Raw genomic sequence first — 20,383 nt, 5'->3', positions numbered from 1 at the left:
CTGCTTGAGCCAAGGACAAAACTGACTGCCATTCTGGGGTCAAGAAGGATTTTTTTTCCCTAGCTTGTTGCAAAATTGGAAGTGCTTCAAACTGTTTTATTTTTGCCTTCTTTTAGATCAACAGCAAAAAACAAATGTGAGGAAGGCTGAACTTGATGGACGCAAGTCTCTTTTCAGCTATGTAACTATGTAAACCACTGTTTCTTTGTGGGGTAAAAAAAAAAAAAAAAAAACCCAACAAAAATACACAATCAAACTTATACACCCCAAACAAAACTTCATAAACAAAATTAAAGAAAATAAACAATGCGATTTGTTGTTTTCTGGTTTATTATGTGTTTTATTGAGTGCATGAACAATCAAAGATGACTAAAAATCGACATTTAAAGTTTTAAGATTTAAAAATAGAATAAATTATGGTATGATGTGAACAATTCACGAAGCCAACCACTTATATTAACACAAGGGGGCTTTGACACATCAAATTTATAAACAGAAAGGAACAACCAGAAGACATCTATATTTTAATCTTCACACCATTACTCATCAAAAACGTGCATAATTTAATTCACGTTAGAACGCTAAAAATTCAGAAGACAATACATTTAATTTTAAACCCAGTGGTACAAGTAAAAGGCCATAATTCATTTTTTTTTTCTTCAAACAGCGGTTTATTTTTTAAATCCATGATTAGGATACCATCATACAGTACTACCAGCATAATGTAAATCTAATACTTTAGCAAGATACTTTGTGAGAATAAAAATAATCAAACTGACACAACTTTAATGACATGAACTTACAAACAAGGGGTTTCTTCCAAAATAAATAATATTTATGTGACATAACTAATTGATGTTGTTACAAATTTGGTTTACTAAACGGACTGTTGTCAGGCCAAGCTGGAATAACGTGAACACCTTAATTTTAAATTCTGGAGGCTTTATCAGTGGAAGCCTGTAACTGCAGTTGTGGAGTCTTTAGCCCCATTATAATACTCGATTTTAAACATTTTGCATCCACAGCCCCAGGAACTCTACCTTCCACAGGTTCTTCTAGTTTTGGACGAGTGGTAGACCCAGATACTCCTTCACCTTCAATAACTGAAATGAATCAAATCTACTAAAAAGGACCATAAGTTATGGGTTTTTTTCACACTGAGAACAGAAATGTTTAATGTGAAGAAAATACATAAAAATAGAAAAACATCTGGCTTTCTGACACTCAGGCATAGCAAATTGCCTTTGCTTTCACTTTGTGTAGTGGACATAATTTATAATACCATGAGCAAATCCATGGTAATTATAGGAAAAACATATTGGAAATACAATACGTAATAACATTACTTCTCACAGCTTATCTTAAGTTGGAATGTAATGAAAACAGAAAGAAAGTGAATCTAGGCTGCCAGTTAGTTTAGAAATTGCTGGGTTGTAAAAAGGCGAAAAAATATGAAATGAAATATTGAGCAGCATCATAAAGTTTGCCAATTAAGTGGCTGTCTAGTTATCTTACAAAACAATGCAACCAATGGCAAGACTTTAGAGATAGTAGCTCTCAATATATTAAGATTTTTCTTTTTTAAAAGGATAGTGTTTAATTAGTATAACAATGTTGAACATATTGGGAACTAAAAATGAATCAGAAGACACAATATGCTGAGAAAAGGATCTATTTATACTATATACTGCTTTGTATAATATACTAGAATATTGCACATTAGCGACAAGCTGTACATCTTATGCATCACTACTACCCTGGGATCCTACATCACTTAGGCACAAAATTGACAACGATAGTTCATGAAATACCAGATAACTGGTAGCAAAGGAATACATTGCCCTAATCTTAATCTTCTGAATGTATTTCTCACTTATCATGACAGTCAAGGGAATAATGCTTTGTGGCTGAAACTATTTCATTAATACTATATAGTGCACATAGAAGGAAATTATTCTGTTAACAGCCCAAGAAAGCAACCAGTGATATGCAGTAGGACAAGGTGCAGGTGCATAGAATATAAAACTGCCCATTGAAAGAATATTGTTGAAGGGACACATGCATATAATTGAAGGTTACAATTAAAAGCTTAAAGGACAACGTTCCAATTTTACTTAGCATTTTTTCAGAGTGCAAGACAATTCCAATAAGCCAAATCTTCTTTAAGATATGAGCATACATAAGCTACTGAAGGAAGATGCATAAAACATTTAGCTCAGTATATTAGTGAGTAAAGAATGACATGTATGTGAAAAGTTTGCTCTCAATGTAAAGTAAAACAGGATCAGTGGATTTAATTTCATCCTCCAAGGAATTATATAACCTTATCATCCTGAGACAGAAGAAAGTTCATATTCACTTGAAGAGCTTATTTGCCTTTCAACTTTCTTCTGTTTAATTTTCTGAACTATGTCCACTTTCTTTTCAAAGTAGCTAACCAGGGCAGCCTCTGTCAGAATTGAGGCCAGAATCTGTTCAAAGGAAATTGACCATTCAGTGTCAATGGTGCTGCCATATTTGGGTGTTGAGTTTCCCCCTTCACAACCTACTAAAACAGTATCATCTGCAATATCCTCACATTGCAGTGAGGTGGCACTGACCATGGAGTAGGAGGACACAGATGTATCGTCCTTTGTTTCATCATCTGAACCTGGTTGTGTTGGAGGGCTGTTTTTTAGTGCTCCCCTTGTTTCCTCTTGTAGTTTCTGGATGTCATCTTGGGTGAGTACTGCTTGAGTATTGCATGACACTGGGATATCCTCCGCAGCCTGTTCTAACTGTTCCACAGTTTTTTGTTGGCCAGTCTCCAAACCCAAACTCTGCTCTTCCTCTTCACTAGATGGCTCCCTGGTCATATTTGCATGTGTATCCCCTGCATTCCTAAGCGGTGGATTGCTGAATTTCTTACCAACCTCTCCAATCCGCAGAAGGAGGCTGGCAACTGTGGCAATAGCATGGTATAGCTCTTGTTCAACAGGGTCTTCACTGAACATGTTGTAGAATGTCTTGCACAATTCAATAAATTGCTCCTTTGTAATAAAAAACAAACAAACCAATAAGTAAAAGTGGATGCCAAGTACACATAATTAAGCAAAACATAGACTAGATTAATTTCAAGATATGTATTGATATTTTATGATTTGTTTTACTTTAACCTGTACACTCAAAAGAAAATATCATCAAGTTATATTTTGCATGTAATTAGTAAGTATGGAGTTCAACTCGTACCCTAATGATAACATATGAAGTCTGTATTACAGTGAAAAACAAACCCAAGGGTAAGAGTTATACTCCAGTGCCTAAATACAATATAAATAAAAAGTACTGTTTAGTAGATAAACTCTGCATGCCTTTACATATGCATTTTTGTCATTGGGGGTATAAAACCTAATTGCAAAACCTGCAGTTTCCTCATCTGCCTTTGTAAGCCCTCCTCTTCTAAAACCACACAGATTCTCTGTGACTGTCCAGTTATAGACTTCCCAATGCAGCTCAATGAGAAGTCTTTGCAAGGCTAATGCTCAGGGCAATTGCTGCCTCTTGAGTTTAGCTCATTTGAGATAATCAAACCAGGAAGTAACAGAACAGGTTGTCTGCTTGAAAGCCAAGAAGGTGTAACCAGGTAAACTTATAAAAGTGTAAATTTCTATTGAAATCTACACTTTTGGCAACATGAGAAAAATAGGACATGCTCTTCACACACTGATTTTCTGCAAGCTAAAGTGCTTTATATGTCTTCAGTGTTCCTTTAAAAAGATCAAAACATACATAAATAGCTTTAACATCCACTGTAAATTCATGTAATTTATTAAATGTATATTGGGTTAAATGTGTGTGTTGTGTATGTGTATGTATAGCTTGTTATTTTTCTATTATCATTTAAACATTATAATCTTGTCTAGAGGTAAATTATTCTTTGCCAGAAATTTTAATTATTTTGCCAACCACAAAAATTGTGTTTTAATAAACACCAAGCAAACTTACTATAATGGTCCACCACTTAAATTTTTATTTAAACTTACCGCTGTTCCAGAGCGGAGTCCAAGTTCTCCCTGCAGGCGATTCTCCTATGATGACATTACTCCCCCTCAGTGCAGAGGGAGGAATTTCAGGGGGAGAGGACTAGAGCCTTCCAAATGTACATTGTAAAATCTATTGGCAATGATATGACTTCTTACCTGGGTTATTTGAGTGCTACTTCCAGCCTTTATGGGAGCCAAAAGCTCTTTAGCTCATTGGCTTAAAGTGATGTAATGATACTCTCAGCCAATAAGTTGACCCTGCACTTAAGGGTTTAGCTCAGGAGAGCTATCAGCCTCTCCATAACTGAAGAGGAAAGAATGGCACATGAACCCCAGGTACAGAAAAAAGGAAATAGTTTGACTCCTTACAATGAGGTCAAATTGGCACTCCTGGTATTATAACCACTTCCGCATGCTGTAAAGTTACAACCAGGGTACAAATTTAATTGGACGAGAAGAAACAGGAAACTTTATATACGGGGATTAAAATTTTTATTTTTTTTAAATAAAAACACAACAAAAACAACAAAACAAACAAAAGCTAAATTTTACCAGTTGAAAACTCAGTTTTACTAGTTGAACAATAGTACATAAACACCCTTTAGCAATGGATGTTTATTTTGGTTTCCTGTGACTAACTGAACAAGGTGCAAATATCTTATAATGGGTATTTCTTACCAATGAAAATAGTAACATCAATACACGAATAGATTGGGGAGACACTATTTTATATTGACTACTACCATGCACCATTCTGAATTTAGGATCAGGAGGGGTTGGGGTATTAGACAGTCTGCATGACGAGTGCAGTATAAAACAGTGTTTTTTTCCAAGCTCTAATGCCTTCAATTGGACAATAACACTAATAATAACCAAGATGGCTCCTCACCTGGTTCATTTTTGGTAAGTCCTTAATAGTCTCTTTCTTCTGCTCTTTTTCACTAGCCCACATGCGCAGGTAATACTTGTAGTCAGGAGCACTATTTGTTTTCTCTTCTGTAAGATAAAGAAATATAAATATTGAGGGAAAATATTGAAACTTTCTTTTGGATTACACGGCACTTTAATAATTACCCATGTTTCAGATTTTAGCACTTTCATGAAAAACAAAACAAAATTTTGCTATGTACAAGAAAATAAGGGAAGTGACAACAATGTTCAAAAACTGTCTGGCGTACGATGTACGAAACAAAGTTATAGTCTCTCAGAGCTGCTTCGTTCTTTCCTCCATTTTGTTTTACTTTCTGAAAGGGTGCACTTCAATAGTAGGATTCACAATTAACCTCTTCAAGTCTAAAGACCTTTACAGTTATTCCATTTATGCTACAGGAATTGCAGTGGCAGGTGCACTTTCTTTTATTTGGAGTGTCCCAAGACTTGTTTTGTGATCAAACTAAATCTAGGAGTGATGTCCTTTCTAAACCTGTAGACTTGCTCTTTAAGACTTTTCTCTTTGAAATAGGTTTATTGCTAAATATTCCGTTGGTGCTTGTATAGTCATAGCCAAGATTTTGTGACTAGGAAGTCCCTTCCTCCACTTGTGGTAGTGTACAAACTCAGGGACATCCATCTTAATAATCTCATAGCTAGAGTTAGAGATTCAGCAGCTTAATTTCAGAAAGTCTGTGGATTATGATGTTTATACAGGGGATGTACCTCATTAGGGGATTATTAGAGATGCAAAACTGTTTCTTCTCTCGTGTTTGTTTTAGGTTTATTATTTTATTGAAACTATTCCAGTGTACAATAAGTTGGAACATTGCAAGAAAAATACCATTGTGATATGGAAAGAATGACTTTTAGTCAAAGCACATTGACAGCAAAAACGACCCCCTCCCCCCCCCCCCCCCTTTCAGTGTTTTATATTTTATATTGTAAAATTGGACTATGTATTGTCACCTTAACAAATGGGCCTTGTTTGTGTTTTAAGCCCAGCATGGCTGACAGAGGTGGTTACTAGTTTGGCTATTGTTACATTACATTTGAAATTCAGTTTGAATCTCACTTTAGTGAATAAACACGTATTCAAAGGTATTGCACATCTCTAGTGTGTGTTTTGGCCATTATTTTGCTAGACCATATGCTGGTTCATATTTGTCAAGTCAGTCTACAGCAAGGACACCACAGACCATGACAACTGAAAAGCAAGGAAACTCAAGCTTGATTAGTAATATATATTTGTGTACATACATATGTTAGATATCCAGTATTTAGTATACTTTATTTTATTGCAGTAGGAGTATTTGCCATCATTGTCTATCTATACATTGTGCTGGCAGTGTATAGATTAGGAGAACAATCTATTTGAAAAAGAGATTTTTCTTCCAGCTGCCAGTCAATGCCTCTAGAGTCCCATCTGTTCTTCACCCATGGAATTCAGGGAGTATCAGAACGGAGAGCTGTGATGTAACTCCGTTCTTCTGCTGGCACTGTGTCCAGAGTGTCGACCTCTCTGATGAGATTTGCCATGCTTGGCAATCCCAAGCAAGGCAAATCAAAGAACACAGAAGGCGGAACAGAGGACGGCCTGGAGGTGGTTGTTACACGCAGAGTAACACTAATGAAGTGGCTCTGTAACAGAGAAAAGGGAGTAAATCTCTATATTTATATATAATCTCTATATTTTACACTGAATACACAATACATCTTTTTGATATAGGGTGCATTCAATGTATATGGGAGCAAGTTAAGGTAAGTGAAAATTGTCATTACAGATTCACTTTGACCTCAGAGAGCATGCCGAGGCTGAGTTTAACCCCTTAAGGACACATGACATGTGTGACACGTCATGATTCCCTTTTATTCCAGAAGTTTGGTCCTTAAGGGGTTAAGACAGCTTGTAAGATGCATCAACACAAATGGCATCCATTCTGTGTGATGATTTAGCAACCCATCATGAATTACCTTTCACTACTGAGCACTTTGTAATTGAAAGAAATGTTAACATAAAAAGTATTTGCAGTAAAAGATGCATAACTAGTATATAATTAAAACCGTGAATGTGTGTATAGATTAATTTGCAGACAAACCTATTCAAATTATGTAAATTTACACAATCTTTTTTTTCACTTATTCGTTCAACCATTATAAAACTATTTTGAAAATTAAAAGCTGTATTTAGACAGTATACAGGGTCCTTTATCTTGCAATATTCTCTGAAATGTTAGTACATGTGCAAAAATGCAATTTCTCTCACATATAGTAGCTGTACTGAAAATAGATAAATATGGTCACATACCTTGCTTATAGGTTATTTGTAAGAAGCGTGGAGGCATTACTAAAAAAGACCACTTCTAACAAACCTGAACAGTGCTCAGATCACCTACAGCTTGAAGGAAAAGGCCTTCTGCATATCTGAGTTTCTGCAAGGTACACTATGGAGGAAACTATCTACTCTTAATACTGGACACTATAATTGTATTGAATTTTAACCACTTGCATACTTTTAAACTATGTATCTCTAACCACCATTTCTTTGTCATTGTATCTTAACTGGGTGTGCTTGTTCTTTAATATATATGTGTGTGTGTGTGTGTGTATATATACATATACATATGTGTATTTGTATGTAGATATATAGATATATATATATATATATATATACACAGATGTGTGTGTTTGCTCACACATACATGCATATATTCTGCAGTTTATCTTGTCCTGCATGCTAAGGCTAGTTGCTCCCTGCCCTGCTCATCACTGGTTTGTTAACTTAAATGTTATTTAACATTCTGCTTATCTCTAAAGACTTTCTCTGTTATTTTTGCTCTCCCCCCCTTATTTTATTGATACCCACCCAAATGTCTTGCTTGACCAATCCTCACCTCTTCTGTGCATCTCCATTCCATAGATTTTATTGCAGTCCTGTTTTGACCCTATCATCCCTGTCTTCCACAGTCAGAGTTTTAAAAGACCACTTCTAACAAACCTGAACAGTGCTCAGGGGGGTCCCACCCACCCCTCCCCAACACCACCCCACCCCAACTTTCTTACTACATTTATAGATAGAATCCCTCACACAACTTTAGATAACTCCAAATAGCAGCTGCAAACACTACCAGTAATGAGCACAATCCACCTTCTTAACCCCTAACACTCAGTCCTCCTTCTTACTTCGGCTCCTTCTCCTTTCCTCTAATTACCTACCCATCAGAGCAATGCTCTATACTCTCCTCCTCTCCTTCTCTCTTATCTCCCTCAGAATCAAAATATCTCATTCCACCCACCTCCCTCAACACACTCACATTTACATCAATCCCTCTTTGCGTGTAGCGTGTAGCAAAGAGGGATTGATGTAAATGTGAGTGTGTTGAGGGAGGTGGGTGGAATGAGATATTTTGATGAGATATTTTCCCCCCTTCTCTCATCTCAAGCCCTGCACTCATTTCTCTATTCTTTCTCTCCTGCTCTAACCCAATCTCACCTTAGTCGCCGCCCATATAAAACCCATTCACACCTCCTGTCACTATCTCTCCTCCTACTTCTGGCAGCTGGTGACGTCTCTCCCAACCCAGGGCCCCACACCTCATCTGCTCACACCAAAATATATAGAAACCATGCAAACCTCCTCCAAATACCCTGCAGTTTATCCAACTCTACCAAAATTCAGTGTGCACTCTGGAACGCTCGCTCCATTTGTACCAACATCAAATCTACAGCTATACATGACCTCATCATCTCTAACTCGCTCACAATATTGGCACTCACTGAGACCTGGCTGTCCCCATCCGATACCGCTACTCCTGCTTCTTTATGTTTCGGTGGTCTACAGTTCTCCCATACTCCTAGACTCGACTGTAAAGGAGGTGGTGTAGGCATCCTTCTCTCCCCTCAATGCACCTTTCAACCTATCCTCCCTGCCCCTGCCCTATCCTTTACTTCCTTTGAAGTTCACACTGTACGCCTTTTTAAGCCCACTCCTTTAAGAATTGCCATCATCTATCGCCCCCCCGGTCACCCTAAACTATTTATTGAACACTTTTCCTCCTGGTTACCCCATTTTCTTTCCTCTAGCACTCCCTCTCTCATACTTGGGGACTTCAATATCCCTATCAACAAGCTCAACTGCCCTGATGCCTCCCGTCTGCTCTCTGTAACCTCCTCCTTTGGACTCACACAGATTTCCTCCTCCGCAACTCACACTGCAGGAAACACTCTTGACCTCATCTTCACCAATCTCTGTACCACCTCTGATCTCTCCACTGATCCATTTCCTTTGTCTGACCACCATCTGCTAACATTTAACATCTGCATACCTCATACCAAAAGTTCAACACCATCAACTCTCCAACCTCGCAGAAACCTCAACTCCCTCGATCTCCAGCACTTCTCCACCACACTCCAAACACTCCTTTTACCCATCTCAAATCTCAACTGCCCTAACTCTGCAACCTCACTCTACAACTCCACTCTCTCCTCTCAACTTGACATCATGGCACCTCCTACAGTTAAACGCAGCAAGCGCCCCCAACTACAACCCTGGCACACTAAGCTGACCCGTTACCTCCAAAAATGTTCCAGAACTGCTGAACGCTGCTGGAGAAAGTCTCACTCTGCATCTGACTTTGTCCACTATAAATTTATGCTGCGCTCCTACAGCATGGCTCTTTCCTCTGCAAAAGTAAACTACTTCAAAACCCTCATAAGCACACTGTCCCATCAACCCAAACACCTGTTTCACACTTTTGATGCTCTTCTTCGCCCTGTGACTACCCCTCCTTCCACCACCTTGTCCGCCACAAACTTTGCATCTCATTTCACTGAGAAGATCTCTACAATCAGGAAAGAGATCTCTAATCTCTCTCCTTCCCCTATCATTATATCACCCAACCCCACTCCCCCTGCCATCCTATGCACATTTGCACCTGCTACAGCACAAGAGGTTTCTGCACTGCTCCTGTCCTCCCGCCCCACCACCTGCTCTCTCGATCCTATTCCCTCGCATCTCATCCGCACTTTGTCTCCCTCTCTTGCTCTTCCTCTCGCTAGCATTTTCAATCTCTCCCTTTCCTCTGGCACATTTCCCTCACCCTTCAAACATGCAACCGTAACCCCGATTCTGAAAAAGCCCAACCTTGATCCCAACTCCCCATCCAACTACCGCCCTATCTCGCTACTCCCATTTGCCTCCAAGATCCTCGAGAGAGTTGTGTACGCCAGATTGACAGACTTTCTCGAATCCAACTCTCTGCTTGACCCCCTTCAGTCTGGATTCCGCGCTGGTCACTCTGTCGAAACTGCTGTGACCAAAGTATCCAACGACTTAATTGCTGCTAAATCTCACGGCCAATACTCTATCCTAATCCTCCTTGATCTTTCTGCCGCATTTGACACTGTTGATCATCAACAGCTTCTTCACATTCTTCGTAACTTTGGTCTACGGGATACTGCTCTCTCCTGGTGCTCCTCCTACCTCTCCCAGCACTCTTTCAGTGTTTCTTTCTCTGGTTCTGCCTCTTCTCACCAACCCCTCTCTGTCGGCGTCCCCCAAGGATCTGTCCTCGGCCCCCTATTGTTCTCTATCTATACTGCCTCCCTTGGTAAACTCATCAGCTCCTTTGGTTTCCAATATCATTTATATGCAGATGACACGCAAATCTACCTGTCCTCCCCTGATCTCTCTCCGCCCACCTTGACTCGTGTTTCTGACTGCCTCTCTGCTATTTCCAACTGGGTGGCTGCTCACTTCCTTAAACTCAATCTGTCCAAAACAGAACTTCTAGTTTTTCCTCCCTCAAGTGCTGCTACGCCTGTTGTCTCCATCCAAGTCAACGGCGCTACTATCACCTCTACCTCGCAGGCTCGCTGCCTAGGGGTTCTTTTCGATTCTGACCTCTCTTTTACTCCCCATGTCCAATCGATAGTCAAATCCTGTCGCTTCCAGCTCAAGAACATAGCGCGCATCCGCCCAGATCTAACGCCGGACGCGGCTAAGATATTGGTTCATGCTGTTGTTCTCTCTCGCCTCGACTACTGCAATCCCCTTCTGACCGGTCTTACATGTTCCCAGCTTGCACCGCTGCAATCTGTAATGAACGCGGCTGCGAGGCTTATTTTCCTGTCCGGTCGCACCTCCCACGCCTCCACGCTCTGTCAGTCCCTGCATTGGCTTCCAGTTAGATATAGGGCCCAATTCAAAATTCTGGCACTTGCTTACAAATCCCTACATAATGCTGCTCCAACATACCTATCCTCCCTCATACACAAGTATGTCCCGTCGAGAACCCTGCGCTCATCCCAAGACCTGCGCCTATCCTCTGCCCGGATCCCCACCTCTGACGCTCGCCTTCAAGACTTCTCTAGGGCTGCACCTATTCTGTGGAACTCACTTCCCTCCTCAATCAGACTTTCACCCAGCCTCCACTCCTTCAAAAAATCTTTGAAAACTCACTTCTTCGTTAAAGCGTATCAATTAAACTGTCAGCAGGCTTCTCATCCCCCACCCCATGACTCCTTTCCTGCAACTGTCAAAAATGACCTACCAAGCACTCAATAAACCCTTCTCTAACAAACGATTTAATTCCCCTACTTTAACCCGTTTGTGTCACTATACCCCACTCCCTCTAGCATGTAAGCTCATTGAGCAGGGCCCTCAACCCCCTCTGTTCCTGTACGTCCAGTGGTCTGATCTCAATTATGTGTCTGTTAGTCCACCCATTGTACAGCGCTACGGAATTTGTTGGCGCTATATAAATAATAAAATAATAATAATAAAATAATAATAATAATAACTAGACATACAGGTAACTAAAAATGGCAACAAAATGGAAAAATAATACCTGCATTTCAACATTCAGACTGTGTAGCAGAATACAGAATGTCTCTGGTATACAAGAGTTTTAAGGTTGTGAGATATTTAAAAACTGGGTATAAAAGGTAATTACACAGCATTTATGCATAACGTGTATAAAAGAGGAATAGCATTCCATATAATGAATACACCCCATTTTCAGAGGAGATCAATGAGTACCTTTCTTATACTGGGTGTCCCCATGCTCAGCTGCAGATCCATTCCCTTGACCTTCAGAATCTTAGGAAAAATAATAATGAAAGTAATTTTTTTTTTGTGGTCAAAATCACAATAAACCTTAACACCCAACAATACACTGAGGAGGAACATAATTAACTAGCATCAAAAAGGTTAACCTTTTCTATTTGTAAACCTACTACTATTGTCAAATCGTAGTGATTTTGGACAATGATCTAACAATCAGGTTTTACTCTGGCAAAAAAGTCCAGCTGACTGCATGTAAGGGTTTATGGGTAAATTGTACAAATATAAACTGACCTGGGAACTCACACTGAAGAATAAGATCCAGTTCGGACAGAAAGGGAGATACTGCAGTCAGAAAGAGAGGGGAAAAAGTTGAGGACGAAAGAAAGAAAGGGATGCAGAAAAGAAGTAAAGAACAGATTGGAATTTAAAGACAAAGAACAGATTGGAATTTAAAAACAAAGACCCATGCAAAAGGAGGAAAGATGGGTGATACCTAGGTGTCCCTGGTTTAAGACAAGGAATAAGTAACCAGTGGCTCTAGTGACTGATGAACTTAATCTATATACACATGGACATCAGTGATGGGAGGATTCATGGTGGGTATAGCTCACTAGTATTACGCAGATTCAGGCGGTCTAAATCTGATATAAGATTTAAAAAGGTAAAGTGAAGTTTTAAATATTTCCTAAAAATAGTACAATCAGCGGCATATCGGTGTATATTAAAGCACACATTTATATATTTATGTGTATATTTTGTCAGGGAGGGAAATTGTGGGTCCTAAATATTTTATTAGAATGCCTGGTTATGTCAGGTAAAATTGAAGTGGATAAAACAGAAAATAAAAACAAAACAACTCATACACATTTGTGCCCTTAGTACACTAAGCACCAAAACCACTTTGGTTTAATAGAGTTTTTTGGTGTATAGCACATGTCCATGCAGTCGCACAGCTCAATTCTCTGCCATACCTCCCTTGCATGTGACCTACATACAAAATGTGATTTACTCCTAAACTGGCAGAGAATAATGCAGTGATACTGCAGGGGGCATGATCTATACAACTAAACTGCTTCATTACACTGAAGTTTTTTTGGTGCTTAGAGTATCACTTTAAGTTCCGAACAATTCTCACTTTAGTGAATACTCCTAAAAATGCTACGGCAAATTTACATAAAACATGTGATTTAAAAGGTTATAAAAGACAGTCTACAGGGGAATTTCTCATTTTGGGTTTTTGAATTTGTAACCCTAACACCCATATTGTTCTGTTCAATTTCCAATAAAATGTTGGAGGGATACAGTCTAAAAACAGATGGATGAACATCAATCCTGTCATTGAATTTCAAAGTTGTCCTTTACTAAATGTATTCAGAACTCAAATTCCGATTACCTTCTGGCGTTATATCCTCTGTAAAAAAACTTGTTGCTTCCAGTGCAGATTCTGTTTCTTCAGAGCCAAGAGCTGTAAAGAAGCAAAGAAAAAAAGAATGATCAAAGAAAGATTAAAAAGAAGGTATGAGTCAAAGTTAGAAGGTTATTCTAACCCAAAAAAAAAAAAAGTGTTTTAGTTCCCCCATAGCCTAGTCTTCCTTGATGAAGTCACATGCCTTGACAAGAAGCTGTCGAAGGGAGGATGTCTGAGGGAAAGACAGGGGTGCCACCATTGGCTGTCAGATGCAGTGTGCTGTATGATGCATGTGCTGGCATCACATACAAACCAACATCTCCGGCAGCTAAGGAGTTAATCGCTGTATGTACAGTTTTTCAAAGTGAAAACGCTGCATATACAGACTCCATGCACCATAACCTCTGCATATAACCACTGAAGTTGTCATGGTGCTTGGTGTATTCAAACAAAAAGATGAACCTCAGTTAAGAAGACAATCAATACAAAAATTACTACTTATGGAGGGAGAAGGGCGCGACACGCTGGGCACTCGACACCATAACAACAACAGGGCACTGTCCTAGTTCTATTGTCTGAAGTGTTCCTTTATGGAAATGATCTTATCTGCAGTAAGGTCTATATCAGGTAAAGGCAACTTTTGGCACTCCAGATTTTGTGTGGCATTATGGCTATAAGAGTTATATGTGATGTAGTCCACATCTGGAGTGCTGAATGTGAGCTAGCCCTGGTCTATATTTTCTCCTATTTTATCTTTTGGCATGGGACTGCATGTGCACTTATGTTTCCCATAGTGAAAAAAGGTTACTTTTATTTTATTTTTTTTACACATTTATTTATAAATTACCTTAAAACATAGTTGTCAACGGAAGAATTTAGAACGAAAGCAGGGCATGGTACGACACCACAAGAAGTGCATCAGAAAAGCTCAAAGACATATTAGCACAAACGATTGGCTCATGATATGTTACTGGTGACATTTGGTGTCCGTTAATAGCCGTGACAGGCCAACAACCAGAGTAACAGGTATTTAGCAAGTACTGAAATGAGGGTTAAAAGTAGTAACAATAACGAGGCCAGTGTTCCTAATGAAGAAATTCAGTCTTCCAAAATGGGACAATTATCTGAAAATATCAACACATGTGCAGCATAGACCCATCATTACCACAACACCAGTGTAAGAAATTAACATCAGCAATTCCAGGAAATAGCATCTGACACGCAGAGTAGCATACCAAGTTATTTAACAGCATATGAGAAGCTTGTACTTCATTAGTGCTACTTTTTTATCCAGTAGTGACTGTTACCATTTTTGCTACTGCAACATTAACTGAGATAAGGAATGTGTAGCAGAGAGAACTACCGTATTTATTCGAGTATAACGCGCACCCCTAATTTTCGATTAAAAATCGGTATAAAATGTTGTACCGATTTTTAATCTAAAATTAGGGGTGCTCTTTATACTCGAATAAATATTAGCCCAGCAGAAAAGGGAGGGGGTGCTCCGATAATACCTCCCAGGACAGCCGGGCAGCAAGCGTTTACTCACCTCCCTGCAGCTCCTCCAGCTCCCCAGTGTAAATCTCGCGAGACCCGCGGCCGTCAGAGCTGGTAATGAGCCCGGCGGTCCTGGGAGGTATTATCGAAGCACCCACTCCCTCCCTCTTCTGCTGGGCTAATATTTATTCGAGTATAACGCGCACCCCTAATTTTAGATTAAAAATCGGTACAAAATTTTGCGCGTTATACTTGAATAAATACGGTACATAAAACCCTGCCCCTTCTTTGCACCTGTGGAAGTCTGGAAGTGTGTACTGCTATTACAGCATGATATTCTCAGAGTTACTGTGCATGCTCAAAAATCTGTTTGTGTGGGGCTAATAAAGAAATCTGCATTAAATGCTAGCTGTGACTTAAAGGAACAGTATTGTATTAGGAATACAATAGAAACATAGAAACATAGAATGTGACGGCAGATAAGAACCATTCGGCCCATCTAGTCTGCCCAGTTTTCTAAATACTTTCATTAGTCCCTGGCATTATCTTATAGTTAGGATAGCCTTATGCCTATCCCACGCATGCTTAAACTCCTTTACTGTGTTAACCTCTACCACTTCAGCTGGAAGGCTATTCCATGCATCCACTACCCTCTCAGTAAAGTAATACTTCCTGATATTACTTTTAAACCTTTGTCCTTCTAATTTTAGACTATGTCCTCTGGTTGTGGTAGTTTTTCTTCTTTTAAATATAGTCTCCTCCTTTACTGTGTTGATTCCCTTTATGTATTTAAATGTTTCTATCATATCCCCCCTGTCTCGTCTTTCCACCAAGCTATACATGTTAAGATCCTTTAACCTTTCCTGGTAAGTTTTATCCTGCAATCCATGAACCAGTTTAGTAGCCCTTCTTTGAACTCTCTCTAAGGTATCAATATCCTTCTGAAGATATGGTCTCCAGTACTGTGTACAGTACTCCAAGTGAGGTCTCACCAGTGTTCTGTACAATGGCATGAGCACTTCCCTCTTTCTACTGCTAATACCTCTCCCTATACAACCAAGCATTCTGCTAGCATTTCCTGCTGCTCTATTACATTGTCTGCCTACCTTTAAGTCCTCAGAAATAATCACCCCTAAATCCCTTTCCTCAGATGTTGAGGTTAGGACTCTATCAAATATTCTGTATTCTGCCCTTGGGTTTTTACGTCCAAGATGCATTATCTTGCACTTATCCACATTAAATGTCAGTTGCCACAACTCTGACCATTTTTCTAGTTTACCTAAATCATTTGCCATTTGGCTTATCCCTCCTGGAACATCAACCCTGTTACATATCTTAGTATCATCCGCAAAAAGACACACCTTACCATCAAGACCTTCTGCAATATCACTAATAAAAATATTAAAGAGAATGGGTCCAAGTACAGATCCCTGAGGTACCCCACTGGTGACAAGCCCAAGCTTCGAATATACTCCATTGACTACAACCCTCTGTTGCCTGTCACTCAGCCACTGCCTTACCCATTCAACAATATTGGAATCCAAACTCAAAGATTGCAGTTTATTGATAAGCCTTCTATGTGCAACAGTGTCAAAAGCCTTACTGAAATCTAGGTAAGCAATGTCTACTGCACCACCCTGATCTATAATTTTAGTTACCCAATCAAAAAAATCAATAAGATTAGTTTGGCATGATCTCCCTGAAGTAAACCCATGTTGTCTCTGATCTTGAAATCCATGTGTTTTTAGATGTTCAACAATCCTATCCTTTAACATGGTTTCCATCACTTTCCCCACTACTGAAGTAAGGCTTACTGGCCTATAGTTGCCCGACTCCTCCCTATTACCTTTCTTGTGAATGGGCACAACATTCGCTAACTTCCAATCTTCTGGGACTACTCCTGTTAACAATGATTGGTTAAATAAATCTGTTAATGGTTTTGCTAGTACACCACTAAGCTCTTTTAATAGCTTTGGGTGTATTCCATCAGGTCCCATTGACTTATTTGTCTTTACTTTTGACAGTTGAAATAGAACCTCTTCCTCTGTAAACTCACGTGTAATAAATGACTAATTTATCCTTTTTTTTAACAGAGGTCCCTTTCCTTCATTTTCAGCTGTAAATACCGAACAAAAATATTCATTGAGGCAGTCAGCTAGACCTTTATCCTCATCTACATACCTTCCTTCTTTTGTTTTTTTTTTTTGTAATTCTTTATTTTCAATGACAGAAAAGGAAACAGGTATATGAGCAGTGCATAGGCTTACGCAGAAGCTATGATTTGTATTTTACAGTGGTTTCACATTAATACAGAAAAGCAGAGAGTATGTTGTTAGGTGTAGATACCACTGTGTAAGCTTTCAACTTGTACTGTTTCTTTCTGACAGGTTTTTTGTTTTTAAGACATAGTACAATCAAGAAAACAAGAAAAATAAAACATAGATTTAACTTTGTAAACATAGAAGGTGATCGTGGGCCGGGGTACCGGTAAACCCGGACCAGTGGTGGGTGGAGGGGAGGGGGGGGGGGGGGAGCATCCTGGTTGTCCGTTCTTGTATAGGAGTACGTCTGGTCTGGTTATAGGACTCAACTGTTAATGTAATTTTCCCAGGGTTCCCAAGTCTTAGTAAAGGCTTTGGTGGAGCCACGAACTCTGGCCGTAAGTTCGTCCATGAGGTGACAGTCCTTGATCTTGTTAATAACTGCGGACACCGGGGGGACGTCTGGCCTTAACCACGTTTGGGCTAAGGCCCTTCTGGCTGCTAGGGTGAGTTTGTTAAACAGGCGTAGGTCTGAAATGGGCCAGTCCTCTACCGGTCTGGCCAGGAGGAACGTCCATGGGTCTATCGTGATGTGTCTATCCATAACTTGGGAGATTAATGATTGGATTGCCTTCCAGTAAGGTTTAATTTTGGGGCAACTCCACCACATGTGAATATAAGTCCCTTTTTCTCCGCAGTTGCGCCAGCAGAGATCATTGGGTATCTTGTTCATGTGGTACAGTTGCACCGGGGTGGTGTACCACCGGAACATTGTTTTATAGGACTGTTCCTGCATCGTAACGCATATTGAAGTTTTAGTGTTTGCCTCCCATATGTCCTGCCAGTCGGTGCCTTCTAGGGTTTCCCCTAAATCTGATTCCCATTTGTCAGTGTAGTGGAGGGGTCCCCATTCTTGGGTAGAGGAGCAGAGGTGGGAGTATAACTGAGAGATCATACCCCGTTGGTATCGTTCTGCGTGGCAGATTCTTTCAAAGAAGGTCTGCTTGGTTTTGGCGGCTGTTTTCACGGTCCTTAGGTTGGCGTAGTTCCTCAGTTGAATGTACCTAAAAAAGTCTGCTGGGGTTAGGGTAGTTCTGGTTTGTAGGTCCGCAAAGGGGATTATTGTATCTCCAACGTACAGTTGGTGGACCCTTTGTAGGCCCGCTCTTTCAAGGCCTTTAAAGTCCCAGGGTCGCATACCCGGGGTAAAGGCCCTGTTTCTTAGTATGGGGGTGAGGGGGGAGGTGGCGGAAGTGAATCCGTATTTTATGGCTATTTTGTCCCACAATTGGATAGAGTTAGTGATGGCTGGGCATGATGTTCGTGGAAGTGCCCTGAGTTCCCTGGGTGTCCAAATGTAGAATTGAGGGAGATCTGACTGCATGAGTAACGATTCCAGGTCTACCCATCTTCTAGTGTCTGGGGGGGTATGCCACATCGCTATTTGTGTCATTTGGGCTGCTAAATAGTAAAAGTAGAGGTGGGGGAGGCCTAGGCCTCCTCTCGTTTTGGGGCGATAGAGTATGTTGCGGGCTACTCTGTGCCTCCTGTTTTGCCATATGAAGCGGTCTATTGTCCGCTGGAGTGGTATTAGGTCTCGTTTCGTGACTGGTGTGGGCAGAGCTTGGAATAGAAATAGGATACGGGGTAGGACATTCATCTTGATCGAGTGTATCCTCCCGATCCACGATATTGTTTTTTCCGTCCAGGTCTCTATATCTGCTATGAGTTTGGCTATAAGCGGAGTATAGTTTAGGCTGTAGAGCGCTGTGGGGTCCGCCGGTAGTTTTATACCGAGGTACGTGAGTGAGGTGGGTGAAATGCGGATGTGGTGTTCTACCGTAATTTGATGAATGGCCGATTGTGTAAGGTGTAACGGGAGAGCGCTGGATTTTTCCATGTTAACTTTATATCCTGATAACTCGCCGTATGTCCGGAGGAGGGGTAGCAGCGCTTGCATGGAGGGAATGGGGTCAGTCATGGTGAGGAGTACATCGTCGGCGTACCCCGAGACCAGGAATTCTTGGTTCCCAATCATAGCTCCTGTTATTTCTGGGTGTTCCCTAATTGCCTGGAGGAGGGGTTCTAATGTGAGCACAAACAGTAGTGGAGAGAGCGGGCATCCTTGACGGGTGCCATTGCGTATATCGAAGTGTGGACTGTGGGCTCCTGTTATCTTTATTTGTGCGGTGACATTTGTGTATAGAGCGCGCACTGCCGTAATGTATGAGAGGGGTATGTTTATGTGTTCCAATAGCGTGAACATGTAAGGCCAACTCACCCGGTCAAACGCTTTTTCAGCGTCTAGGGAAAGAATTAAGGACGGTGTTTTGGCTGTGGTAAGAGTCCAGATTGTGTCTATGTTTCGTCTGGTATTTTCGAATAGTTGTCTGTTGGGGATGAACCCTACCTGGTCTGCGTGGACCAATTGTGTCAGGTACGGGTTGAGTCGAGTTGCCAATATCTTGGCCAGTATTTTGCTGTCATGATTGATGAGCGATATTGGTCTATAGGCCTCCGGTTGGGTGTGATCTTTGTCTGGTTTGGGCAGGAGTATAATGTGTGCCTGTGTCATGTCTTTAGTGGGGGCTGCTCCATGCATTAGGTCCTGAAATAGGGTTTCCATGTGCGGGAGCAGTTCTTCTCGGAAGGTTTTATAGTAGCTCCCCTCATATCCGTCTGGGCCTGGGGCTTTGTTACTTTTTAGGGAGGATATGGCTAGGTTGATTTCGTCCGTGGTGATTGGTGTTGAGAGATCCGCAGTAGCTGTTGTGTGGAGCTTGGGTAGGTTTAGTCGGGTTAGGAAGTCAGAGGTACCACGATGGGGTCCTGTGCCAGCAGCGTCCCCTGTTGTGGGTTGGTTGTAGAGAGCTTTGTAAAATGATGTAAAGGTTTGCGCTATCTCTGATGGTGAGGTTTTCAGCTTTCCGTCAGGGGCTCGTATGGATGTGATGTGGTGGTGTTGTGCTCTGGGTCTTAGTGTGCGGGCTAGGAGCGTGTCCATCTTATTGGATTTGTCATAGTATGTGCGTTTGGTCCATGTCAGTGCGCGGGCCGTGTCGTCAATTAGTAGTTGTCTGATGGCTAAGCGTGTGTCTAGTAGGTGTTGTAACGTCTGTGGATTCGAGTCTGTTTTGTGGCGTTGTTCTGCCGTACGTAGGGTGTCTAGCAATCGTGTAAGTCGTTGGGTTTTTAGTTT

General features: G+C 40.7%; 1 protein-coding gene across 3 annotated transcripts in view; it reads right to left on the bottom strand.

The window, feature by feature from the left end:
* Positions 1 to 312: 312 nt before the first annotated feature.
* Positions 313 to 20,383, bottom strand: part of TBC1D9B (TBC1 domain family member 9B) — a 92,380-nt gene continuing 72,309 nt past the window's right edge. For 2 of the 3 annotated variants that reach the window (XM_063447903.1, XM_063447905.1), the window contains exons 18-22: positions 13,412 to 13,483; positions 12,310 to 12,360; positions 11,992 to 12,051; positions 4,912 to 5,018; positions 313 to 3,029 (exon numbers count right to left, since the gene is read on the bottom strand). In XM_063447903.1, the coding sequence (XP_063303973.1) occupies positions 2,328 to 3,029; positions 4,912 to 5,018; positions 11,992 to 12,051; positions 12,310 to 12,360; positions 13,412 to 13,483 (992 nt within the window). In that variant the 3' untranslated portion in view covers positions 313 to 2,327. The remainder of the gene's footprint in view (positions 3,030 to 4,911; positions 5,019 to 11,991; positions 12,052 to 12,309; positions 12,361 to 13,411; positions 13,484 to 20,383) is intronic. The other variant, XM_063447904.1, reaches the window with a different exon arrangement.

The sequence above is a fragment of the Pelobates fuscus genome, chromosome 3 (genome assembly GCF_036172605.1).
Source record: "Pelobates fuscus isolate aPelFus1 chromosome 3, aPelFus1.pri, whole genome shotgun sequence".
NCBI classification, from domain to species: domain Eukaryota; kingdom Metazoa; phylum Chordata; class Amphibia; order Anura; family Pelobatidae; genus Pelobates; species Pelobates fuscus.
Note: the sequence above shows the minus strand (reverse complement) of the source record. Positions and strands in the feature narration are given on the sequence as shown.